General features: G+C 45.7%; 1 protein-coding gene across 1 annotated transcript in view; it reads left to right on the top strand.

Annotated features, from left to right (window-relative positions):
* Positions 1 to 9988: 9988 nt before the first annotated feature.
* The window catches only part of nav2a (neuron navigator 2a), a gene marked incomplete in the record, with an annotated part of 129193 nt that continues 111688 nt past the window's right edge, over positions 9989 to 27493 (top strand). The window contains 1 exon segment of the mRNA XM_029766917.1: positions 9989 to 10841. Coding sequence (XP_029622777.1) covers positions 10593 to 10841 — 249 coding nt within the window.

Here is a 27493-nt window from a genome sequence, read left to right as displayed (position 1 = left end):
AGAGAGTGGAGAGGAGAGACAGCGAATGCATTTAGGGCTTCCCTAACGTCCCCACACCGCCTCGCTGACTATCCAGCCGTGAAACCTGCTCACCTCCTCATGTCTATGTTCACCGGTGATACAGGGGCGTTAGGATCCGGAGGAAGTGGCAGGGATGGGGAGCAGTAGGGGGATTTCATGGTAAGCTGTAGTTATGTGATTGGGCCCACGGGGTGGGGGGTAAGGAGGACAGGAGGGTGGCTGAGTTCGGGTTCAAGGACTGTGTGTATGTGCCATCATATTATGAAGACTTTCTTAAGGAGATTGGCTCTCGGTAAAGCAGCCTTAACCCTCTCTGTCTCCCGGGGACACAGGATTTGCTGCTGAATCTGTGGCTGTGTGTGTTTGTGTTCACATGCGTTCATCTGTGTGGGTGTGCGTTTATGTTTGTATGCGTGTGTTTATATGTGTGTATGTGCTTGGATGCTGGCAAGGACACTGATGTGATCTGACATGGTTGAGGCTTCCAGAGGATGCTGCAGGGCTTCTGTGGCTCCCAGCACAAACAACAAAATCAATCCCCCCCACACACACACACACATATACACACACACACACACTGCATCCCTCCACTGTCTCTTTCTCTCTGTTTATTTGGGGCGTTTGTCACGCCCTGACCTGAGAGAGAGGTTTTGTTTCTCTATGTGGTTAGGTCAGGGTGTGGGGTGGGGTGGGCATTCTATGTTTTGTATTTCTTTGTGGTGGGCCGGGTATGGTTCCTAACCAGAGGCAGCTGTCTATCGTTGTCTCTGATTAGGAACCATACTTAGGCAGCCTTTTTTCAACCTGTGTTTGTGGGATCTTGTTTTTGTATTGCTGTGAGTAGCCTGCAAAACTTTTCGTTTGTTGTGTTGTTTATTGTTTTGGTTTTTGCTGGTTCACCGTTAAATAAAATATCATGAACCCAACCCACGCTGCGCCTTGGTCTACCTTTAACGACGGACGTTACAGAAGATCCCACCACCAAAGGACCAAGCAGCGTGGGCCGATGGACTGGACATGGGAGGACATCCTGGATGGCAAAGGATCCTGGACGTGGGAGGAGATCCAGGCCGGAAGGGATCGTCTCCCATGGGAACAGGTGGAAGCAGCGAGGGAGGTACAGCAACGAGATCAACAGGCAAGGCAACAACGGAGGCCCGAGAGGCAGCGGCCCCAAAAAAAATTTGGGGGGCACACGGGTAGATTGGCTAAGGCGGTTTTAAGACCTGAGCCAACTCCCCGTGCTTACCGTGGGGAGCGAGTGACTGAACAAGCACCGTGTTATGCGGTGATGCGCACTGTGTCACCAGTGCGCACTCAGAGCCCGGTGCGCTCGGTACAAGCTCCTCACTGTTGCCGTGCTAGAGTTGGCCGTCAGCCAGGAAGAAGTGCGCCGGCTCAGCGTATCTGGTCTCCAGTGCGTCTCTATGGCCCAGGTTATCCTGCGCCTGCTCTACGCACGGTACCCCCCGTTCACCAGCGCAGCACAGTTCGTCCTGTACCAGCGCCCCGCCCTTGCTGGGCTACAGTGACCATCCAGCCAGGACGGGGTGTGCCAGCCCTGAGCTCCAGACCTCCGGTACGCCTCCACAGCCCAGTGTGCCCTGTGCCTGCTCTGCGCACCCAGTCTCCTGTGCATCTCCCCAGTCTGGTGAGACCGGTTCCAGCTCCCCGTAGGAAGCCTCCAGTGATGATCAATGGTCCGAAGCCTCCAGTGATAATCCATGGCACGAAGCCTCCAGTGATGATCCATGACCCGGAGCCTGTAGTGATAATCCACGGCACAAAGCCTCCAGTGATGATCCATGGCCCGGAGCCTGCAGCGAAGCTCCCCAGTCCGGAACCTACAGAGACGCTCTCCAGTCCGGAGCCTCCAGCGACGCTCCTCAGTCCGGAGCCTCCAGCGACGCTCCCCAGTCCGGAGCCTCCAGCGATGCTTCCCAGTCCGGAGCCTCCAGCGACGCTCCCCAGTCCGGAGCCTCCAGCGACGCTCCCCAGTCCGGAGCCTCCAACGACGCTCCCCAGTCCGGAGCCTCCAGCGACGCTCCCCAGTCGGGATCCTCCAGGGGAGCCTCCAGCGACGCTCCCCAGTCGGGAGTCTTCAGCGGCGGTCCGCAGCCCCGAGTCTTCAGCGGCGGTCCGCAGCCCAGAGTCTTCAGCAGCGTTCGGCAGTTCAGAGCCTCCGGCGCTGATCCACGGTCTGGTTCCTCCGGCGACACAGAAGCGGGGGGATCAGCGGGCGGTGTAGGGGTTATGCCCCGAACCAGAGCCGCCGCCAAGTATAGATGCCCACCCGGACCCTCCCCTATCGGTTCAGGTTTGCGGCCGGGAGTCCGCACCTTTGGGTGGGGGGGGTGGGGGGGGGGTACTGTCACGCCCTGACCTGAGAGAGAGGGTTTGTTTCTCTATGTGGTTAGGTCAGGGTGTGGGGTGGGCATTCTATGTTTTGTATTTCTTTGTTGGGCCGAGTATGGTTCCTAACCAGAGGCAGCTGTCTATTGTTGTCTCTGATTAGGAACCATACTTAGACAGCCTTTTTTCCACCTGTGTTTGTGGGATCTTGTTTTTGTATTGCTGTGAGTAGCCTGCAAAATTTTTCGTTCGTTGTGTTGTTCATTGTTTTGTTTTTTGCTGGTTCACCGTTAAATAAAATATGATGAACCCAACCCACGCTGCGCCTTGGGCTACCTTTAACGACGGACGTTACAGCGTTTGCCTCCCTGCAGTCTTACAGGGTAATTTCATGGCGGTTTAAAATGGTTGTCTTTGCCATGTCACCTGTATCTCTCTCTCTCTCTCTCTCTCTTTTTTTCTCTACCTCTCCCTCTCTCATTTTTCTTTTTCTCTCTGTCTCTCTCTCTCTCTCTCTTCCTCTTTTTCTTTCTCTCTCCTCAGCCTCTCGTGAGCGTCGTCAGTGTTAAACGGGTGTGACAGTTGAAGTGTAGTGAAACGAGTCACCCGTCACCGCCACCCGTGTTGGGTGACGGGACGACGGACTGTCTCTTTCACCTATTGCTGAAACCAGGGATATTCCAAACATCGAAACGTTTGATATTCCACAAATGTAGATACGTATGTGATAAACATGAATTAATCATGTTTGCCTGTATGGAAGGTAAAAATGTGAATGTAAATGGAAGATAAGCATGACGTTAGAACGTCCGACATAACAGTGTGATTATTTGGATGACATTTACAGCCCCTGGAGCGTGTGTGTGCGGTGCTAGTAACTCGCCTTGTACCCCTACAGCCCCCGAGACTCATCCTTTTGCCTTCTTTACACATAAACACACTTGTCATTTGTCTTTTTCCTCTTCCTTACGCTGAATTTGGGCTGCAGTGGTGGTGCGATCTAAGGTTGACACACACACACACACCACTCTCTCCACAAAACAGGATTAGTCCTAAGGCAAGCGTGCGGAAAGGGGGCGAGAACTGACTTACTGACCCACTATAGCGTTAAGACTCCTGCCACGGCTGCCCGTCCGCCTCTCTGAGCTCTTTAAGGGATTGCTGGACTGACTGAGCGCTCGTAATCTGATCACAGGATTGCCACTAAGCGATCAATTGGGCAACTGTAATCCTACTGACCGTTGCCTCTGGTGCAGAGAGACTGAGAGTAAGTTCTGGTTGGTTATTTAGTTAGTCAGTCAGTCAGTTAGTTAGTTTGAGCTGGGAGGAGATTGTTATGGGGTCTGGATGTTTTTGTCTCGTAGAACCACAGATCACAACAACAAGGACACAGTGGTAGCTAATCTTTTAAGCTTTGAGCGTACACCTGGCAACCAAGGGTGCCTTCTCCTCCACCTTTATCATAGGATAGTTTAAAACAGAGGTAGCCAACCCGGCACCGGATTATTTGAAATACTCTGTGGCCTTTCAGGTTGAAAGACTAAGGCAATAGTGCCAATGAATGCTCTCTAGGAGTGTGAGAACAGGATGAAACATTCATCCACAAGATTGTATTCTCTCCCCCTACCATGGCTGTGTTCCTGGCAACCTATCGCCTCTCTGGCTAAAACCAACTTCGTGGTTGCCAGATTGGCCTGTGCCGAGTTGAGGCGAGAATTAGTGAATGGTTTCTGCCATTGACTTGAATAGTGTTTTGGTCTTGGAGGGGTGGATTTCCGCTTGTTTTTTGCCCCTTGGGATTGGCTGGAGTCTAGCCAATCTGGCAACCCTAATGTTCACAGGAAAGGCCTCTGTTTTCTCACTGGTGATTCTCTATTAGAGCTGAGAGCCAGGACACGTTGTGTGGGCCCCCTTAGAACAAGATGCACACACACACACACACACACACATTCTCACTCAACCTTATACCCATTCAAACTCAAACCAGTCTTTCATTTAATTCATTACTTTCATAAAAAAAGGCCAATCAACAACGTAATCCTTTCAAGTGTCTGGCGAGGCTATTGCTCTAGTTTTAATAAGCACTCTTCCTGGGTTTGACTGGTGGAGTGGGCTGAGTAGAACCATCCTCGCGAGCGTGGGGCCAGATTTGACAGTTTAATCGTTGTTCCGTTTTGTGGCTGCGATTCAGTGTGTTTTCGATTTCATTCATCCCAAACCGTTTGAATTTGATCATTCTCAGAGCCCTGCGTTCAAACTTTATGGCTTTAATACATTTGATCAAGCAGCGTTCGTCAGTACAGAGCTGGCATCAAAGACCCAGGGCAGGAAATGAGGCTAATAACAATGCCTTGGAGAAGATTTCCTTTCTGGTTAACTGGTGTGTGGTGTGTGTGTGTGTGTGTGTGTGTGTGTGTGTGTGTGTGTGTGTGTTGTCTGCCCTTTTGCTTCTGTCTCATTTAATTTTCCCTCTTACATCCCACCATAAAGGATTTGTCTATTCAACCCCTTCCCCCATAGGCCTTTACACATTAGGTTAAACATCATAATATTGCATAACCAAGCATTATATTCACACTGCATGCTAAACAGGTGTGTAAACGCTTCCCATGTTGTTTATTTCCCACGTCATAAAACCGTTTAATCGGTAATACATCACCATGCAAGCACTCTTACCTGACGAATGGAAGCTATGAGTAAGAGCTATAAAACAGGAGGCTATAATGGAGGGTTTGGGTGGGCATTAGTTGGCAGTACATTTCTGAGGGTTGGCACCTAGCGGGTGTAAGCGGGTCATAAACGTGATAGATCTCTCACCTGAATGACCTCAGCTACAGGGGAGCTCACTGGGCGAGGGCTAATAAGGTTTCCTTTCCTTTTCTCCTGAAAGAATATAATAGGGGTAAGCTGTATGACAATTACCACACTTTCTTTTATTTAACTCGGCAAGTCAGTTAAGAACAAATTCTTATTTACAATGACTTCCTACGCCGGCCAAACCTGGATGACGCTGGGCCAATTGTGCGCCGCCCTATGGGACTCCCAATCATGGCCGGTTGTGATACAGCCTGGAATCGAATCAGGGTCTGTAGTAACGCCTCTAGCACTGAGATGCAGTGCCTTAGACCGCCGCGCCACTAGGGAAAAGAACCACACTTTTGTGGAATTTTGCTCATTTTACTTTCACCACTCTCTCTAGCCGCGGCTGTCCTACCAAAGAGACCATGTTGATTTGGTTATTGAAATATTGTTCATTCTTCACGTTCTTGGTGTATTGTAGACATTTTAAGTTCAGGCCATGACTTACTGACTAACTTATTTTCGCTCTCTTTTTTTCTCTCCTACTTTTTCGTCAATCCTTTCCTCTGATGCTGTGGGCCTTTTATATAACAGCTAAGCAAATTTGATTGAATTTTTTTGATCTACTTTCTTCTATCTGCATCCATTTCCTCCTGAAGCTGGAATCTGAGGATGATGATGAAAGCTACTCTATTAGCATTTAATTGACAACCGCAGACAGATGCGGTTGTTAATGGTTTGTGTGTGTGTGTGTGTGTGTGTGTGTGTGTGTGTGTGTGTGTCCTCTCCTGTGAATGCTCTTGATAATGCCATGCCTTTGATTCGATGTGAGAATTGTTATGACAGCTTTGGGTCAGCACTGCCATCCACAGAGTGGGGTCTCTCATCCCTCTGCAGTGGCTCACACACACATCCGTCTGCCATGATGGGGGTACCGAAAGGACGCTGGTTCGAATCCCTGAGGTGAAAAATCTTTTGATGCGCCCTTGAGCAAGGCATTTAACCCTACTTGCTCCTGTAAGTCTCTCTGGATAACAGCATGTTTCACCTCACAGCAGGGTTGTGGTCTCACCTCAGTTACACTGACACATGGAGGCACACTCACATGCACACACATCAGTACACCATTCTTCCAAACTACTTAGTAAACCTGGTTTATTCTTTCATATTCTTGACAGTTCTGTCGTAAACAGCAGTGTGCGAATGCATGGTTTCTATAATTAGCTCAGCGTGAGTGAGTGTATGTATTCCCTTGTGGTATTGCTCTAATATGTGACGGGGGACCGTCTTTCTGAGGCGGGGAAATGAGACCATTTGAAGGATGCATCTGTGCTGGTAGAGAATGGGATGTTGACCTTCGTTCACCCTTCTTTACGGTATTTTTATCCATCATGCCTTCTCTCCTTCTCTCTCTTGTCTCTTTCTACCTCTCTCTCTACCTCGCTCTCTCATACTCTCCCTATGTTGTATCTCTCTTTCTACCTCATTTCCTCATTTTCAATCGCATTTTTGTTCTGTCTCGTTCTGTCTCACAAAGACAAATGGAATGACTGATTGTGACATTGGTTTGAGGGTAATAGGCTTATAGCTACTTACGAGCTGCGGTTGCTGGCTAGATGGTGTATTTTGTGGCTAATAGGTTCTTCATTATCATTCTCAGGAGAACAGTGTTTTTTCCCCCCTTTTAATTTCAATTACTGCACTTTTGAAAGGATAGTGTAATTAGAAAGTGTGTGTGCGTGTTTGCATGTGGATATTAGAAGAAGTAATGCAGTCAACTTATCAATTATGCCAGTTTCATGAACACCTAATATGGAGCAGTCTCTCTCTCTGCAAGTGGACATTCAGTTTTTTACATTTTCCACATAAGAAAACAGTTACACACACACACACACACACAGCGGTGAGTCCTATGTCCCCCCGCTTGGCCTCCTTGTCGCCTGTGGTTATTGGATGTGATGTGTTGTTTAGGTGCTGCTGGGAGTGTTGTCTGTGTTTATGCCGCCGTGTGTATGTGTGGTTTGTGTGTGTGTGTGCGTGCGCACGGGGCTGGGGGCTTGTGTGGAAAGAGAAAACACACCCCAGAGTGATGACCTTCATAGGCGACATGTGACAGGAAGGGACTGGACTCCCCATTGCTCTCTGTCTAGCCCCACACACACTCAGATATATTTTTACACACACACACACACACACTTTCCCTTAATGGCCTGTTTTCTCTGTGGCCTCAGTTGATTTTCTGGGTCATCTCCCTCTAAGTGCGAGTGAACAATCAAATGTCTATTTTTTTCTTCCTTATTATCTCAGAAGAATCCGAGACCTTCGCTGTGAGGATGTGATAAGGTTGTGTGTCGTGACAGTGAGCTATGTTCAGTGTGACACCCAGAGACAGAGCTATACTTGACATTTTCACTGTGGCGCAGCTCGACCCAGCCCAACCGATCTATTCACTCACCAACCCAGAACAGATGGAGAGTATCTCACACACACACACACACACACACACACACACACACACACACACACACACACACACACACACACACACACACACTTGTTACGATTAAAAAGGTCTGCCTAATGCCCACACACTCTGCCCTGGCCACTCGGATTAAGAAAACAACCTGGAAAGTGTGTGTGTGTCTTTTGAGAAGATGGCTTGCACTTTTCAGTTGACCGAATCATCAGAGAAGTCTATGTTTGGATAAGGGTTTACTGTAAGCCAACACACTGGTTTAACTCCACAAATACCCCGCCTTTTCTCTTCCTACACACACAATTGTAGGCTATATGAATAGTATGAATAGTGAGGTAAATATATATAGTAAATATATTCACATTGGTGTCATTATATCTCTATGGCTGTACCGAGGTTGTTAGTTATTACATTGGAAATAACACATTTTACAGTAGGCTTGATGTATTATTAGAATGTATTATTAGAATGCTCTGGACTGTCATCCAGCTAATTTCAAAGATGAAATCACATAAAACATTATTATTTTTTTTTCTTCTTCTCTTATTTTCTCCTGAGAGTTTTTCCAGAGCTTGGCTGTGACATGTTGGTTGCTAGGAGTCGTGGGGGAAATCATGGAATAGTGGAACATTCCGTTGTTATGGTGACACTTTCTTTAACGGCACACCTTACATTGTCAGCGTCACACACACACGCGCCTGGGCTGTCACGGTCATGGAATTTTGAATGACGGGTTATTGGTCAGCCAAGTGACTGCAGTCAACGTAATATCCATTCAAATAGCAACAACAACAAATGACCTCCGCTCCTGACTGCATCTGCTGGTGCTGCTGCAGGAAGGGGACGTTGCCTAGGCAACCGAAGACTCGTTTTGCTACCACATCTCGCTTGTTTCAGCAAGGAACAACCTTTTTGCAACGCTTTGACCATAGAGATAGAATCAGATATGAGGGAACGTTTCCATGATTTAGGATTATGCTAATAGGATTTATCATTAACATACCAAGGGGGATTGGGGCGTGGGAGGGGGGGGTACTGCCTCTCCAAAAATGACCCAATGATGTCATCGCCCAAATCTGCATTCACTTTGTGCGTGTTTTGTTGCGTTCTTTCATTCTCTCCCCTTTGTCTTGTGATTAGAGAGTGTGTTTTAATGCGTTTAGACTACTGCTCTGCTGTTGCTGTTATCCCTTCACGTCGAACCTCAGCTCCAGAGCAGATTAATCTTCTATCATTTGCATAAGCTCTGTAGCCTGATAGAGAGTAAGATTGTTAGTAAATTAGGGCCTATCTCTATTCATGGTCGTGTCCCCTCTCACTGGGCACAGATCCATAAGAATCCGAGACCTGAGAAAGCATCTAGTGCCACAGACAACGTAATGTTTCATCCTGCTTTTAACTGTGTCAGTGTCATTTGGAATACAAAGGGCACAGAGAAAGGCGGAGAGAGAGAGAGAGAGAGAGAGAGAGAAGAAGGAGGAGACAGGAAGAGGAAGAGAGAGACAGGAAAATATGATGACAGGACATGAGTAGGGTAGTGCAGTCCCGAATGGCTCATCCTTTCCTAGCAGAAATCTTCTCTTTCTTATTCTGTCAGTTCTCAACACATAAGTAGGCAGTGGCCCAGAGCCCGACAGTCTCAAACATGCACGCTCACACACACACACACACACACACACACACACACACACACACACACACAGTCTTGTACAATTAACCTTGCGGGGACACACAATTCATTCCCATTTAAAATACTATTTTCCCTAACCCTAAAACTAACCCTAGCTCCTAATACTAAACTTAATTCTAACCTTAACCCTAAACCTCCTAGAAAAAGTGTTTTGACCTTGTGGGGACTAACGAAATGTCCCCAGTTGGTCAAATGTTTGTTTGTTTCTATTCTTGTGGGGACACGTCCACACACACACACACACACACACACACACACACACACACACACACACACACACACACACACACACTCAGAGCTATTTACACACACACAAACTTTTTGTGTGATAATGTGTAACAATGTGTATCTCAGCAGTTGGTCTTGGTCTGCACAGTGTGTATGACTGTATGGAATGCATTGCCTGCTTCTACAGTGGCTACAACTCTCGCTCTAGTCCTCTCATCCAATCTTACAAAACTGGAATGAGGGAGGGAGGAGGAAGGGAGAATAAGGGAGGCAGTGGAGACGAGAGGTAGAGAGAGAGAGAGAATGCCTAAGGCTGTCATCCAAACATGTCTGTCCTCCACTATCCCTAAGCCACACCTGCTACAGGGCCAATACTGGGGAAGGAGATAGAGAGGAGGAGGAACAGAGAGAGTGCAGTCACAGGCAGAGCGGTCGCCGAAGCGAGTGGTCCTCTGTTGCTGTTCTCTCTGTTTTTTTCCCCTTCCTTTTCCTCGTTCCCTTCTTCCTCCTCATTTCCTCGAGGGAAGCAAAGAGTTTTTCCATCTCTCATCCGGAGAAGATAATTAACTCCGCTCACCAGGAAGAGAAACATCCCGAATTTCCTTGACGAATGCTCACTGAATCCGGGGAAATGGAACACTGCCAGCTCCTCCATCGAAGTACAGGGAATTCCCAATAAGAGACTGGGAATACTGGTATTCCTAATAAACCAGAGCAGGGATTACAGCCAGGGAACAGGTGGGATCTTAGGGAGAGAGCTGGACCTGGACTATTGCTCCCGCTGTCAGATAGAGACTCAGCTGATCCCTTCTCTTATAGAGAGGAGCATCAGGATTCAGGAAGACCACACGGACACTTCCCAACACATTGACTGTGTCCTATTATCCCACTCTTTTATTCCAGCTGGTAAAACTGTTTGCTTACTGGGAGGACAGCGTCGGCTTAACTGCTTGGGTGGGGTCAGACAGTACCGTGTGTGTGTGTGTGTGTGTGTGTGTCGGAGACTATTTGGTGCCCCAGAGGAAGATGCCTGCCATTCTGCTGGCCTCTAAGATGAAGTCGGGACTGCCCAAGCCGGTGCACAGCGCTCTGCCCATTCCACAGGTGCCCTCGCGCCCCCTCACACTGCCCCTACCACTGCCCGTGCCCCTCAAGCCCTCCGACAGACACGCTCTCACGGTGGGCCCCCAGGGGGGCTTGGGACACCACCAGGGGGTCTGGGGAGCCCCCAAAACCAGGAGCGCTCCAGCGACAGACGGTGGTATCGACACTCAGGTTAGAGAGAGAGACACTGCTTCATCGTTCTCGTCTTCTGACACTGCATTTTCTCTCTTTTCTCTCTTTGCCTCATCACTCCTCGTTCTCCTGTCCATCTCTCACTATCACTCCCTTTATCCACACCTCTTTCTCTCGCTCTCTCTAGCTCCATTCTACAAAGGTATGTGTGTTTGCTCTGCTGTTTTTACTGTATAATAGGAAATATCTGTAGCTGGGTGGTTCTGCATTGATGTGTTACCCCTTCAGGGAAGTGATGTGATTCCTTGAATGCATGCTCATGAAGGGGAGGCTGCCTCCTTGAATGTAAAAGTGTCTTAGCATAGACTCTGCCAGTGTCCAGGCAGGCTAGCAGGCAAACTGACTCTCAGGATAGCAGGGGGTGGATGTTTTGGTTTGTTTGTGAATTATTGGTCTGCTTAGCAACGCTGCAGAAATGCCTCTGTGGAGAGAGCGATCGCTTGAATACCATGTAAGGCTGTGCAGTGGGGGGAACGAGACACAAGCGGGTTTGTGTGCGTGTGTGCGTGTGCGCATTTGAGTGTGTTTTGAGCAAGTGCTTGGCAATGTGTCCGTACCAAAACGTGACATGGAGCGACTTTAAAAATAGAACAGAAATATCGTCACCATAACAATGTAATAACACACTGTCCACAATTCATCCCTTTTGTTATTACATGTACCTTACTGATTGTGTGGTGTGTTAAGGTAGCTCATCACGTTTTCGCTCTCTGTCTCTGTGTGTGTGTGTGTGTGTGTGTGTGTGTGTGTGTGTGTGTGTGTGTGTGTGTGTGTGTGTGTGTGTGTGTGACGCTGATACGGCAGCAGTCCTCACCATCAACTGGCTAGATTAACCCCGCTGATCACCCACACTTCTGTTGTGACTCGGAGATATGGAGGTGGTATGGTTTAACCCTACAGAATATCATCTCTCTCTCTCTCTCTCTCTCTCTCTCTCTCTCACTCACTCACTCACTCACTCACTCACTCACTCACTCACTCACTCACTCTCCATATGCACCTTTTTCAAGATTCAGATCAGTGTGTGTGTGTGTGTGTTGTAGTTCTTTCTTTACTGCCGGGTTGTGTATTTTAGGTGGCTGGTTCTTTGCTGGGGTGACATTAGCTCAGTCTAACAGAGAGAGACATGCCACTGCTGTGACTACAGGCCACGGATCACTACACACAGGCTGCAGCTGTTATAGTATACGTGTGTTAGTCGAGTCTCCAAAAAGCGAGACATCTCTACCCAGTCCTGTCAGGGTGCTGTGTGGTGGCCCCGATCCCTATGAGACTTGTAGACTTTGCTTCTGTATCAGAATTCAATAGTTAATCTACCCAGGCCAACCATGGTTTCCTTCACTACAGCCTAATTACACAGACTAATTGCCTGGGAACCGCATGCTTCCCTCACCCTCATCAATTTTTACTCCTTTTTCCTCTCTCCCCCGTTGTCTTACTCTTTTCTCCTCTCCCCTTCTAGGAGAGCAGAGGCAAGAGAGTTGGGAACAGAACATTTATATTTGGTCCAGAGATAACACAATTCTCCATGGCTGCGTGGGGTCTGGCCCTGGCCTCTCTCTGCTCTCTCTATCCCCTCCTGGGTGAATCCTATCACAGTCTCTGGAGGACAGAAAGTAACCGGGTGATAAAGAGAGAATGAGATGATAATCTCTAGAGGGTTCGGATTGCTGGGGGGTTTCCATTCTTCTAATAATTTTATATTTCTTTCGCTGTTTGCCTCCGACTCTTTCGGGCCCCCTCTTTCCCCCTCATTCTCTCTCCCTTTCTCCTTCAATTTTGTTGCATTAATATATGTTATTTAACTTTTCTGTCCTCGTTTGCATCACTCATTTCAGAGTTCCAAACTGCCTCTGGAAGCAAGAACTGTTTGTTGGGAGCTTCATGAAATGGGTTTCCATGGCCGAGCAGCCGCACACAAGCCTAAGATTACCATGCGCAATGCCAACCGTTGGCTGGAGTGGTGTAAAGCTCGCCAGCACTGGACTCTGGAGCAGTGGAAATGCGTTCTCTGGAGTGAAGAATCACGCTTCACCATCACGCAGTCCAACAGACGAATTGGCGGATGCCAGAAGGCTACCTGCCCAAATGCATAGTGCCAAACTGTAAAGTTCGGTGGAGGAGGAATAATGTTCTGGGGCTGTTTTTCATTGTTCGGGCTAGGCCCTTTAGTTCCAGGGAAGGGTAATCTTAATGCTACAGCATACAATGACATTCTAGACGATTCTGTGCTTCCAACTTTGTGGCAACAGTTTGAGGAAGGCCTTTCCCTGTTTCAGCATGACAATACCCCCGATCCACAAAGTGAGGTCCATACAGAAATTGTTTGTTGAGATCGGTGTGGAAGAGCTTAACTGGCTTGCACAGAGCCCTGACCTCAACCCCATTGAACACATTTGGGATGAATTGGAACGCCAACTGCGAGCCAGGTCTAATCGCCCAACATCAGTGCCCGACCTTACTAATGCTCTTGTGGCTGAATGGAGGCAAGACCCCGCAGCAATGTTCCAACATCTAGTGGAAAGCCTTCCCAGAAGAGTGGAGGCTGTTATAGCAGCAAAGGGGGATCAACTCCATATTAATGCCCATGATTTTGGAATGAGATGTTTGACAGGTGTCCGCATACCTTTGGTCATGGAGTGTAGATTGTCAACGAATGAGGGGGACATTAGCTGTAATCTGTGGGATTATCAGGAGTATCAGTCATATACCAGGCCACATGACCCCTCACTGTCATATGTAGTTTTAAAAATATAGTCTACACATGCACTCACTGTCCCAGACAGGTTGGGTTAAATGGGGGAAATGTCTACAAGTTTCTAAAACACAGATTCACACACTCTCCTCTCTCTGAAAGTGCTCTCTGAGATCATGCATAATGCAGAGACGGAGAGAGAGACGTGGTTGACCAGACAGATGGCCATAAATATATACAGTACATAGCGTGTGTGTGCGTACCTTTACATGTGTATGTGTATCTCTCGTTAGGTCTTTATTAGGGATGTAACGATTGCCCGATAACTATCTGTCCCCGAATTAAAATGTTTAAGATACAAGTGCATCGGTCCGCGGACCCCAAACCAGTCCAAATCGTAGCATGCACTGGCCAGAAAATCGATTCAAATGTTTCGAATCGCCGGTTCACTCAAATGCTTTGCTGATATTACATTCTTTCTACACTCTACCTTCCGAAAACTACCTCCCATATTTTGGGTCGAACTGCATGTCACTGTGTTGACAGTAGTGTTGCACGCCAAACAACCCCAGGCAATATCGGTAGCCGAGTCAAACTCAAATGATTCAACGGTGCGCTGTGCCCAGTTTCGCTCGCTGAACAACGCGAGGTCGGGAGCCTGTTCCTAATCATGCACATCTGCACGGCACCTTCAGCATTCACACGCTAACATGGCTTGCGTGGTATTAGGCTTTATTGGTTGAGTGACAACCGTTGTCATTCGCTAGCTTATTGTTATCTATGCGCTGTTGAAAAATGGTGTTTAAGAGGAACAGGTGTTGTGCCGAAAATCTCCCCCCTGCCAGAATTGTCACTGATTTTAGTAGCAGAGGTCAACTCAGACAGATCCAGCTCATGAGCTCCGTCAGCAGCAGATTTTCATTTAGAACGGAACATGTTCATGCAACAAATGTTTCTGCGTCAAAACGTATCACATCGAACCGAATCGCAACGACTCGTTCTCCAATCAAACCTAACCGCACCGAATCGTTTAAAACTAAAACGTATCGGAGCCCATGTATCTAGATACGTATAGAATTGTCTTGAAAGGAAAAATATGCACATCCCTAGTCTTTATGAGAGACGGAAATCACCTTTCCAGGCAAATGACTTGGCACACTGACATATTTGTTTGCAATGAACAGGACACGTGCATACTCTACTGGCCTCTAGCGGTGAGTATACGTTATGTACCACATCTCCTCTCCCTCTATTGCTTAGAAGTGAATACAGCCAGAGTTGCACAATTGCCAAACCCGCAGGAAGGAGGTAGTCAAGGCCATCAATGCTGTGTGTGTGTGTGTGTGTGTGTGTGTGTGTTTGTCACAGTCAAAGGGCGTCACTGCCACTCCTTGTCTATGGTGTATAAATGCTGCTCACTATACAAAACATTGCCTGTGTATTTAGAGAATGCCTCTGAACGAGGATGTGTGTGTGTGTGCATGGGGGCGAGTGGGGGATGTGTGTGTGTCTTCACTATGCATTCATAGCACTTCTTTCCAGAGTATTTTCAGGAGCGTGTTTTCTTTGATCTCCAGGGAGCACATTTCACTCCCCCACACCACCTTCTCCATCTATCGTTCCTCTGCCTCTATTTCACTCCCTCCCATCTATGCCTCCTCTCCTTTCCCTCTTTCCCTCCCTCAATATCTGACTGTGCATTGTCGCTGCACCATTCATCCTTGGCTGTGGAAGTGACTGTATATAGCCTCGTTATTGTTGTCCTTACCGTGTTACTTTTATTCGTACTTTTTATTTTAGTCTACTTGGTAAATATTTTCTTCTTGAACCGCGCTGTTGGTTAAAGGGCTTATAAAGTAAGCATTTCACGGTATTTGATTTGATTTCACAGGGAGAGGAGGTTGGAAAAACTACAATGACCGTAGCATCTAGGAGCTTCTAGGATGCTGAACACCTCAATCTGTTTATGGGGGTGGCTAGGGATGAAGTCGAAGCATTGACAAGACGTTAGATCGTACCTATAATCTTAGAAATTGTTGCATGTTGTGTTTATGTTTTTGGAGATAATGTACCTTCCTCCTTTCAGCCATACAGACATTATTGTAACTATTTTATTCAATTTCTTCATTTGTGGCATTGATCTGTCTGTCACTCTGTCACAGTTAGGGTTGGAAGTGAACCTTGCCTATTGTGGCAGCTTGTCACAGACCTTTCCAATGGACCTGTCCACAAACACAAACACACACACACACACACACACACACACACACACACACACACACACACACACACACACACAAATCATCTTATCAAAGTTTATTGGTCACGTACACAGTTGTCCAGGTGTTATGGCAGGTGCAGCGAAATGCTTGTGCTGCTAGCTCCAGCAGTGCAGTAGAATTTCTCACCAATACAATGAAAATGTGTATTTATTTTTTTATCATATGAGAGAGAGAATATAAATACTTTATGTGATGTGTATAATTTGGAATATATATATATATATACTGCTCAAAAAAATAAAGAGAACACTTAAACAACAAATCCTAGATCTGATTGAATGAAATAATCTTATTAAATACTTTTTTCTTTACATAGTTGAATGTGCTGACAACAAAATCACACAAAAATAATCAATGGAAATCCAATTTATCAACCCATGGAGGTCTGGATTTGGAGTCACACTCAAAATTAAAGTGGAAAACCATACTACAGGCTGATCCAACTTTGATGTAATGTCCTTAAAACAAGTCAAAATGAGGCTCAGTAGTGTGTGTGGCCTCCACGTGCCTGTATGACCTCCCTACAACGCCTGCGCATGCTCCTGATGAGGTGGCGGATGGTCTCCTGGGGGATCTCCTCCCAGACCTGGACTAAAGCATCCGCCAACTCCTGGACAGTCTGTGGTGCAACGTGGCGTTGGTGGATGGAGCGAGACATGATGTACCAGATGTGCTCAATTGGATTCAGGTCTGGGGAACGGGCGGGCCAGTCCATAGCATCAATGCCTTCCTCTTGCAGGAACTGCTGACACACTCCAGCCACATGAGGTCTAGCATTGTCTTGCATTAGGAGGAACCCAGGGCCAACCGCACCAGCATATGGTCTCACAAGGGGTCTGAGGATCTCATCTCGGTACCTAATGGCAGTCAGGCTACCTCTGGCGAGCACATGGAGGGCTGTGCGGCCCCCCAAAGAAATGCCACCCCACACCATGACTGACCCACCGCCAAACCGGTCATGCTGGAGGATGTTGCAGGCAGCAGAACGTTCTCCACGGCGTCTCCAGACTCTGTCACGTCTGTCACATGTGCTCAGTGTGAACCTGCTTTCATCTGTGAAGAGCACAGGGCGCCAGTGGTGAATTTGCCAATCTTGGTGTTCTCTGGCAAATGCCAAACGTCCTGCATGGTGTTGGGCTGTAAGCACAACCCCCACCTGTGGACGTCGGGCCCTCATACCACCCTCATGGAGTCTGTTTCTGACCGTTTGAGCAGACACATGCACATTTGTGGCCTGCTGAAGGTCATTTTGCAGGGCTCTGGCAGTGCTTCTCCTGCTCCTCCTTGCACAAAGGCGGAGGTAGCGGTCCTGCTGCTGGGTTGTTGCCCTGCTACGGCCTCCTCCACGTCTCCTGATGTACTGGCCTGTCTCCTGGTAGCGCCTCCATGCTCTGGACACTACGCTGACAGACACAGCAAACCTTCTTGCCACAGCTCGCATTGATGTGCCATCCTGGATGAGCTGCACTACCTGAGCCACTTGTGTGGGTTGTAGACTCCGTCTCATGCTACCACTAGAGTGAAAGCACCGCCAGCATTCAAAAGTGACCAAAATATCAGCCAGGAAGCATAGGAACTGAGAAGTGGTCTGTGGTCCCCACCTGCAGAACCACTCCTTTATTGGGGGTGTCTTGCTAATTGCCTATAATTTCCACCTGTTGTCTATTCCATTTGCACAACAGCATGTGAAATGTATTGTCAATCAGTGTTGCTTCATAAGTGGACAGTTTGATTTCACAGAAGTGTGATTGACTTGGAGTTACATTGTGTTGTTTAAGTGTTCCCTTTATTTTTTGAGCAGTGTATGTATGTATATATATATATATTCCAAATTATACACATCACATAAAGTCTTTATATTCTCCCTCTCATATGATAAAAAAAGAAATACACGTTTGTATTGTATTGGCGAAACATTCTACTGCACTGCTGGAGCTAGCAGCACAAGCATTTCGCTGCATATATATATTTTTGTCATTTGATTTTCACATACACTGGATAGGTGCAGTGAAATGTGTTATTTTAAATGGTCATCCATTGTAGTACAGCGTCCCTGGAGCAAATTAGGGTCTTATGTACAGTAGTAGGTATATTAGGATAAGGTATGTTGACAAAATAGTATATACAGTACCCATCAAAAGTTTGGACACACCTACTCATTCAAGGGTTTTACTTTATTTTTTACTATTTTCTACATTGTAGAATAATAGTGAAGACATTAAAAACTATGAAATAACACATATGGAATTATGTAGTAACCAAAAAGTGTTAAACAAATTGAGATTCTTCAAAGTAGCCACCTTTTGCCGTAATGACAGCTTTGCACACTCTTGGCATTCTCTCAACCAGCTTCATGAGGTAGTCACCTGGAATGCATTTCAATTAACAGATGTGGCTTGTTAATTTGTGGAATTTCTTTCTTTCTTATTAATGCGTTTGAGCTAATCAGTTGTGTTGTGACAAGGTAGGGGTGGAATACAGAAGATAGCCCTATTTGGTAAAAGACCAAAAGTCCATATTATGGCAAGAGCAGCTCAAATAAGCAAAGAGAAACGACAGTCCATCGTTACTTTAAGACATGACGGTCAGTCAATCTGGAAAATTTCAAGAACTTTGAATGTTTCTTCAAGCACAGTCGCAAAAACTATCAAGCACTATGATGAAACTGGCTCTCACGAGGACCGCCACAGGAAAGGAAGACCCAGAGTTACCTCTGCTGCAGAGGATAAGTTCATTAAATAAATGCTTCACAAAGTTCAAGTAACAGACACATCTCAACATCAACTGTTCAGAGGAGACTGTGTGAATCAGGCCTTCATGGTCGAATTTCTGCAAAGAAATGACTACTAAAGGACACCAATAAGAAGAAGATACTTACTTGGGCCAAGAAACGCGAGCAATCGACATTAGACGGGTGGAAATCTGTCCTTTTGTCTGATGAGTCCAAATTTTAGATTTTTGGTTCCAACCGCCGTGTCTTTGTGAGACGCAGAGTAGGTGAACGGATGATCTCCGCATGTGTGGTTCCCACCGCGAAGCATGGAGGAGGTGTGATGGTGTGGGCAGGGGCGTTGCCCATGAAAAAAACCTACCGTGCCCCTAACATAGAAATCAGAATGTTTCAGATTAAAATAACGTACTGAACAATATGTGTTATTAAATGTACTAACTATAAGCTTCTGCTGCTCCATACTACAATTGTGCAGATTCTAGTTTCCACCTTCATCCTTTGCCTATATTAACAGTATTGCAAACATTTTTGGTTCCTAATGTTAACACAAACTGTCTGTGTCATGAGATTTTTATGACGCTTTATTATAAATAACTACATAATTGGTGACTTATTTTTTTAATATATGGTATTGTATTCAGTTTTAATGAAGAAATTACCAATGATCCATGTTTCAGATTAAATAATTCATTACCAAATTCTTATAAACAAGGCTAACCCTCTTCTGCCCTATGCATAATTCCTAAATATATGCCTAAATAACATACCCAAAATAAAGAAAATCCTGAACTATGTGGACTGCAAACGTAAATGTGGTACCTACAGAGAAACTGCAACTGTAGTGTCAAGACATTATGTGGGCATTCCTGAGTAAATTCAACAGGAGTTAAACCATAGCAGAAAATACTCTGAAACAGTATTTTGGGATGGTTGGGTAGAGATGCCTGATCTGATTATGGTTATACGTATTCATTTTCATCACAGATTTAAAAACAAAATGATAGACAAATAATTCTCTAAACATTTAGGGGCCCCTACCAGGCTAGGTGTAACGGGGTGAGTGACTGGTTGCCGGGAAGTCAGGCGCAGGAGAGCAGATATGGGTGATAACAGGAGAACTTTAATATACACCCTGGCCCAAAGGCACAGGCGAGGCAGCACAAAGCACAACCACGGTAACATGAACCGGATTAAACAAAACTAACAAACCTAGGTTAGAAACAAACCTAGAGCAAGCCAGCCTGTAGCGTAACACCCTACACAAAGAACAATTCCACACACAGACATGGGGGAAACAGAGGGTAATATACATTTAGTCTGATGAGGGAATGTGAACCAGGTGTGCGGGAAAACAAGACAAAACAAATGGAAAATGAAAGGTGGAGCGGCGATGGCTAGAAGACCGGTGCCCGAACAAATAGAGGGACCAATTTCGGCGGAAGTCGTGACACTAGGGCCCCATGAATCATTCATGTTCCCCCCCCTTAACAATGCCCTTGGGTGTGGGGGTGCTTTTCGGGTGACACTGTCTCTGATTTATTTAGAATTCAAGGCACACTTAACCAGCATGGCTACCACAGCATTCTGCAGCGATACGCCAGTCCCACTAAGCCCAAACCAGATGGGATATAATTTGTTTTTCAACAGGACAATGACCCAACACACCTCCAGGCTGTGTAAGGGCTATTTGACCAAGAAAGAGAGTGATTGAGTGCTGCATCAGATGACCTGGCTTCCACAATCACTCACCCTCAACCCAATTGAGGTGGTTTGGAATGAGTTGGACTGGGGAGTGCAAGAAAAGCAGCCAACAAGTGCTCAGCATATGTGGGAAATCCCTCAAGACTGTTGGAAAAGCATTCCAGGTGAAGCTGGATGAGAGAATGCCAACAGTGTGCAAAGCTGTAATCAAGGCAAAGGGTGGCTACTTTGAAGAATCTCAAATCTCAAATATATTTTGATTTGTTTAACACTTTTTTGGTTACTACGTGATTCCATATGTGTTATTTCATAGTTTTGATGTCATCCCTATTATTCTACAATGTAGAAAATAGTACAAATAAGAAAAACCCTGCAATGAGTAGGTGTGTCCAATCTTTTGTCTGGTACTGTACACAGTGAGTAAACAACAGTATATGAACAGACTATGAGGTGACATGCACGTGCATGGATACACGCACACACAGACACAAGCACACACACACACACATCCATCTGCCAGTAGTGTGATAGGGAGGTCTTATCTTAATAAGCATTTCTCCAGATAAAGGCTTTAAGTCTGTCTTTATGAAAAGCCTGGTTCTCATTAAGAGTCATAACCAAGGCTTAGGGCTTATCTATGTTAGTGTCTAAATGAAAAGCACACCGCAATGACCGCCTATTGGAGAGGGTTTCATTTCTCCCAGTATTTGCTCAAATGATCTCAAAGCAAGTATCGATTCAGGATGTAGAGGGACCTTCAGTTAAGAGAGAACGAGCTTTGCTGAGAGCGATATTAATTTCTTAACTACATTTCTTTATTATTGTCTGGGACGTCAGAAGGCTAGATATTCATCTATCTCTCCGCGTGAGATTTAGCATCGACACGGAGTTCCATTAATCAAACCATTAGATAAGAGCATGCATAATGTGTTGATAATGACTCTAGTCATTTGAATTATTGTAATTGGGTCTAATTTAATTCAAAGACTCAATTTAATTCTCAGACTTTGAACTTGATCAGGTGCTGGGTTCAGATAGCGGCTATGTTTTTGATTGGTGGTATTTGTGAATATGTTTGATTACTGTGTGGATTCATATCTAATTAATTGACCCTAATGGAATGATATTGATTGGCCGTAGATGTTTCTCTCCTGTCCTCCCTTCCTCCTCCATACCCTCTTTACAATCAACAGACTTGGAACCCTCTTAACCTCTAGTATTGTCTCAGGGACCATTGACTTTAATGGTGCCCGTATTTTACCAGTTGTTTAGGCCTTCTAGAGATGCACAGGGCCCAGTAGGTGAGAATGAAAGGGAAGGGGGATTGGAATCTATTTCCTGCTGCATTAGATTGCTAATTTCCCCTCACCGTGGATAAACTGGCTGGAGGTCTGGCTGACTTCATTGCTTTTTACCATGACAAAGGGGAAGGAGAAGGGGAATGCATTCACATATCAAATCACATTTTATTTGTCACATGCGGTGTAGACCTTACAGTGAAATGATTACTTACAAGCCCTTGACCAACAATGCAGTTTTAAGAAAAATACACCTAAAAAATATATATAAGAAATAAAAGTAATAAATAATTTAAGAGCAGCAGTAAAATAACAATAGTGAGGCTATATATAGGGGGTACCGGTACAGAGTCAATGTGCGGGGGCACCGGTTAATCAAGGTAATTGAGGTAATACTGTATGTACATGTAGGTAGAGTTATTAAAGTGACTATGCATAGATAATAAACAGAGAGTAGCAGCAGCGTAAAAGGGGCAGGGGGGGGACAATGCAAATAGTCTGGGTAGCCATTTGATTAGATGTTCAGTAGTCTTATAGCTTGGGGGTAGAAGCTGTTTAGAAGCCTCTTGGACCTAGACTTGACACTCCGGTACTGCTTGCCATGCGGTAGCAGAGAGAACAGTCTATGACTAGGGTGGCTGGAGTCTTTGACAATCTTTAGGGCCTTCTGCTGACACCGCCTGGTATAGAGGTCCTGGATTGCAGGAAGCTTGGCCCCAGTGATGTACTGGGCCGTACGCACTACCCTCTGTAGTGCCTTGCGGTCGGAGGCCGAGCACTTGCCATACCAGGCAGTGATGCAACCAGTCAGGATGCTCTCGATGGTGCAGCAGTAGAAACTTTTGAGGATCTGAGGACCCATTGCAAATCTTCTCAGTCTCCCGAGGGGGAATAGATTTTGTCGTGCCCTCTTCACGACTGTCTTTGTGTGCTTGGACCATGTTAGTTTGTTGGTGATGTGGACACCAAGGAACTTGAAGGTCTCAACCTGCTCCACTACAGCCCCGTCGATGAGAATGGGGGTGTGCTCAGTCCTCCTTTTCCTGTAGTCCACAATCATCTCCTTTGTCTTGATCACGTTGAGGGAGAGGTTGTTGTCCTTGCACCACAAGGCCAGGTCTCTGACCTCCTCCCTATAGGCTGTCCCGTCGTTGTCGGTGATCATGCCTACCACTGTTGTGTCATTGGCAAACTTAACGATGGTGTTGGAGTCGTGCCTGGCCATGCAGTCATGAGTGAACAGGGAGTACAGGAGGGGACTGAGCACGCACCCCTGAGGGGCCCCCGGGTTGAGGATCAGCGTGGTGGATGTGTTGTTACCTACCCTTACCACCTGGGGGTGGCCCGTCAGGAAGTCCAGGATCCAGTTGCAGAGGGAGGTGTTTAGTCCCAGGGTCCTTAGCTTAGTGATGAGCTATGAGGGCCCTATGGTGTTGAACGCTGAGCTGTAGTCAATGAATAGCATTCTCACATAGGTGTTCCTTTTGTCCAGGTGTGAAAGGGCAGTGTGGAGTGCAATAGAGATTGCATCATCTGTGGATCTGTTGCGGTGGTATGCAAAGTGGAGTGGGTCTAGGGTTTCTGGGATAATGGTGTTGATTTGAGCCATGACCAGCCTTTCGTAGCACTTCATGGCTACAGATGTGAGTGCTATGGGTCGGTAGTAGCCTAGTGGTTAAAGTGTTGGACTAGTAACTGAAAGGTTGCAAGATTGAATCCCTGAGCTGACAAGGTAAAAATCTGTTGTTCTGCCCCTGATCAAGGCATTTAACCCACTGTTCCTAGGCCGTCATTAAAATTAAGAATTTGTTCTTAACTGACTTGCCGAGTTAAATAAAGGTTAAAAAAAAATAGGCAGGTTACCTTCATTTTCTTGGGTTCAGGGACTATGGTGGTCTGCTTGAAACATGTTCGTATTACAGACTCAGGGAGAGGTTGAAAATGTCAGTGAAGACACTTGCCAGTTGGTCAGCGCATGCTCAGAGTACACGTCCTGGTAATCCGTCTGGCCCTGCGGCCTTGTGAATGTTGACGTGTTTAAAAGTCTTACTCACATCGGCTATGGAGAGCGTGATCACACAGTCGTCTGGAACAGCTGATGCTCTCATGCATGTTTCAGTGTTACTTGCATCGATGCGAGCATAAAAGTAATGTAGCTCGTCTAGTAGGCTTGTGTTACTGGTGAGCTCGTGGCTGTGCTTTCCTTTGTAGTCTGTAATAGTTTGCAAGCCCTGCCACATCTGACGAGCGTCGGAGCCGGTGTAGTACGATTCGATCTTAGTCCTGGTTCGTCGGAGGGCATAGGGGGATTCCTTATAAGCTTCCGGGCTAGAATCCCGCTCCTTGAAAGCGGCAGCTCTACCCTTTAGCTCAGTGCGGATGTTGCCTGTAATCCATAGCCTCTGGTTGGGGTATGACGTACAGTCACTGTGGGGACGATGTCATCGATGCACTTATTGATGAAGCCAGTGACTGATGTGGTGTACTCCTCAATGCCATCGGAAGAATCCCGGAACATATTCCAGTCTGTGCTATCAAAACAGTCCTGTAGTTTAGCATCTGCTTCATCTGACCACTTTTTTTATTGACATTCACTGGTGCTTACTGTTTTAATTTTTGCATGTAATCAGGAATCAGGAGGTTAGAATTATGGTCATATTTGCCAAATGGAGGGCGAGGGAGAGCTTTCTACGCGTCTCTGTGTGTGGAGTAAAGGTGGTCTAGAGTTTCTTTTCCCTCTGGTTGCACATTTAACATGCTGGTAGAAATGAGGTAAAAGTGATTTAAGCTTCCCTGCTTTAAAGTCCCCGGCCACTAGGAGCGCTGCCTCTGGATGAGCGGTTTCCTGTTTGCTTATGGCCCTATACAGCTCATTGAGTGTGGTCTTAGTGCCAGCATCGGTTTGTGGTGGTAAATAGACAGCTACGAAGAATATAGATGAAAACTCTCTTGTTAGATAGTGTGGTCTCCAGCTTATCATGAGATACTCTACCTCAGGCGAGCAAAACCTAGAGACTTCCTTAGATATCGTGCACCAGCTGTTGTTTACAAATATACATATACCGCCGCCCCTTGTCTTACCAGAGGCTGCTGTTCTTTCCTGCCGGTACAGTGTATAACCCTCCAGCTGTATGTTATTCATATCGTTCAGGCACGACTCGGTGAAACACAAGATATTACAGTTTTTAATGTCCTGCTGGTAGGATATACATGCTTTTAGTTTGTCCATTTTATTATCCAGCGATTGTACGTTGGCCAATAATACCGATGGCAAAGGCAGATTAGCCACTCTTTGCCGGATCCTTACAAGGCACCCCTATCTCCTTCCGCAATATCTCCGTCTTTTTCTCTTGTGAATGATGGGGATGAGGGTTTTTTTCGGGTGTCTGGAGTAAATCCCTCTCGTCCAACTCATTAAAGAAAGAAAAATTATTCGTCCAGTTCAAGGTGAGTAATCGCTGTTCTGATGTCCAGAAGCTCTTTTCGGTCATAAGAGATGGTAGCAGCAACATTATGTACAAAATAAGTTACAACCAATGCGAAAAAAAAAAATAAAATAGCACGGTTTGTTAAGAGCCCCTAAAATAGCAGCCATTCCCTCCGGCGCCGTCTCACCATATGTTTTCCTCAGGATGTATAGTGAGCCTATAAAACAAATGGGATAGCCGTTATCTTCATAGAAGATATTGCACTTTCTCTCTGGGTAGACTGCAGATTTAGATGATATGTGTGTGAATGAGCATATAGACTAGTATTGTTTAATAGGTTATCCACAGTTTAATACATTTTTTAGTAGGGCTGGGAATTGCCAGGGACCTTACAAAACGATAGTATCATGATACTTAGGTGCCGATACAAAATGTATTGCAATTCTCACGATTCTATATGTATTGCGATTTGATATTGCGATTTGATGTTCCCAACATATTGCTCACTAAATGTCCGCTGCAGACAGACAGAGCATGAGAAAATGACTTTTAATGGAAATAAAAGTACTGAAAACACGTTGGCTCACTATTTACAAAGAAGGTGGAGAAAAAGCTATAGGGTGAAAAATACCAGAGTTTTTGCGTAGGTACAGCTGACTAGCACAACTAACGCTACCTATAAAAAAAATATATATATATATAAAAGCTATAACAAAGCTATAGGGTGAAAAATACCAGAGTTTTTGCGTAGGTACAGCTGACTAGCACAACTAACGCTACCTATAAAATATATATATATATATATAGTACCAGTCAAAAGCTTGGACACACCTACTCATTTCACGGTTTTTCTTTATTTTTACTATTTCCTACATTGTCGAATAATAGTGAAGACATCAAAACTATGAAATAACACATGGAATCATGTGGTAACCAAAAAGTGTTAAACAAATCAAAAAATATTTGAGATTCCTCAAAGTAGCCACCCTTTGCCTTGATGACAGCTTTGCACACTCTTGGCATTCTCTCAACCAGCTTCATGAGGTAGTCACCTGGAATGCATTTCAATTAACAGGGGTGCCTTGTTAAAGTTAATTTGTGGGATTTCTTTCCTTCTTAATGCATTTGAGCCAATCAGTTGTGTTGTGACAAGGTATACAGAAGATAGCCCTATTTGGTAAAAGACCAAGTCCATATTATGGCAAGAACAGCTCAAATAAGCAAAGTCAATCTGGAAAATTTTAAGAACTTTGAAAATGTCTTCCTCTGCTGCAGAGGATAAGTTCATTAGAGTTACCAGCCTCAGAAATTGTAGCCCAAATAAATGCTTCACAGAGTTCAAGTAACAGACACATCTCAACATCAACTGTTCATGGTCAAATTGCTGCAAAGAAATCCACTACTGAAGGACACCAATAATAAGAAGAGACTTGCTTGGGCCAAGAAACACGAGCAATGAACATTAGACCGGTGTGTTTTTGATTCCAACCGCCGTGTTTTTGTGAGTCGCAGAGTAGGTGAACAGATGATCTCCACATGTGTGGTTCCCACCGCGAAGCATGGAGGAGGAGGTGTGATGGTGTGGGGGTGCTTTACTGGTGATACTGTCAGTGATTCATTTAGAATTCAAGGCACACTTAACCAGCATGGCTACCACAGCATTCTGCAGCGATACGCCATCCCATCTGGTTTGCGCTTAGTGGGAATATCATTTGTTTTTCAACAGGACAATGACCCAACACACCTCCAGGCTATGTAAGGGCTATTTGACCAAGAAGTAGAGCGATGGTGTGCTGCATCAGATGACCTGGCCTCCGACTTCAACCCAATTGAGATGGTTTGGGATGAGTTGGACTGCAGAGTGAAGGAAAAGCAGCCAACAATTGCTCAGCACATGTGGGAACTGTTGGAAAAGCATTCCAGGTGAAGCTGGTTGAGAGAATGCCAACAGTGTGCAAAGCTGTAATCAAGGCAAAGGGTGGCTACTTTGAAGAATCTCAAATATAAAATATATTTTGATTTGTTTAACACTTTTTGGTTACTACATAAACCCATTGAATGAGTAGGTGTGTCCAAACTTTTGTCTGGTACTGTATGTAATAAATGTTTTGACAAATCGAGTCCAATTACCAACATAATTGCTTCCAAAATAATATTGCGATATGTAAATATCAATTTTTCACAAATTTGTATCCATTCTGTGATTTTCATGTCTGAGCTAAAAGAGAAGAGGTTTGACTGGCTTAATTCCCCATCGAGACACAGTGAAACTCACACACATTAAAGCTCACATAGAGGGAATCCACTCTGACTAGTTTGAATAGCTTGACTAATGTGTGAACAGCAGGTGTCTAGAATGTGTGGCGAGTAGAAAAACAACGATAAAGACAAGTCGCACCGTGTGTGTATGGACTGTGTGTTTGTGTGTCGGTAGAATACAGGCATCGCTCGCTCAGTGACTGGCTATGTCCGCTGTGGAATCTTATCAGATCAGAA

The sequence above is a fragment of the Salmo trutta genome, chromosome 12 (genome assembly GCF_901001165.1).
Source record: "Salmo trutta chromosome 12, fSalTru1.1, whole genome shotgun sequence".
NCBI classification, from domain to species: Eukaryota; Metazoa; Chordata; class Actinopteri; order Salmoniformes; family Salmonidae; genus Salmo; species Salmo trutta.
Note: the sequence above shows the minus strand (reverse complement) of the source record. Positions and strands in the feature narration are given on the sequence as shown.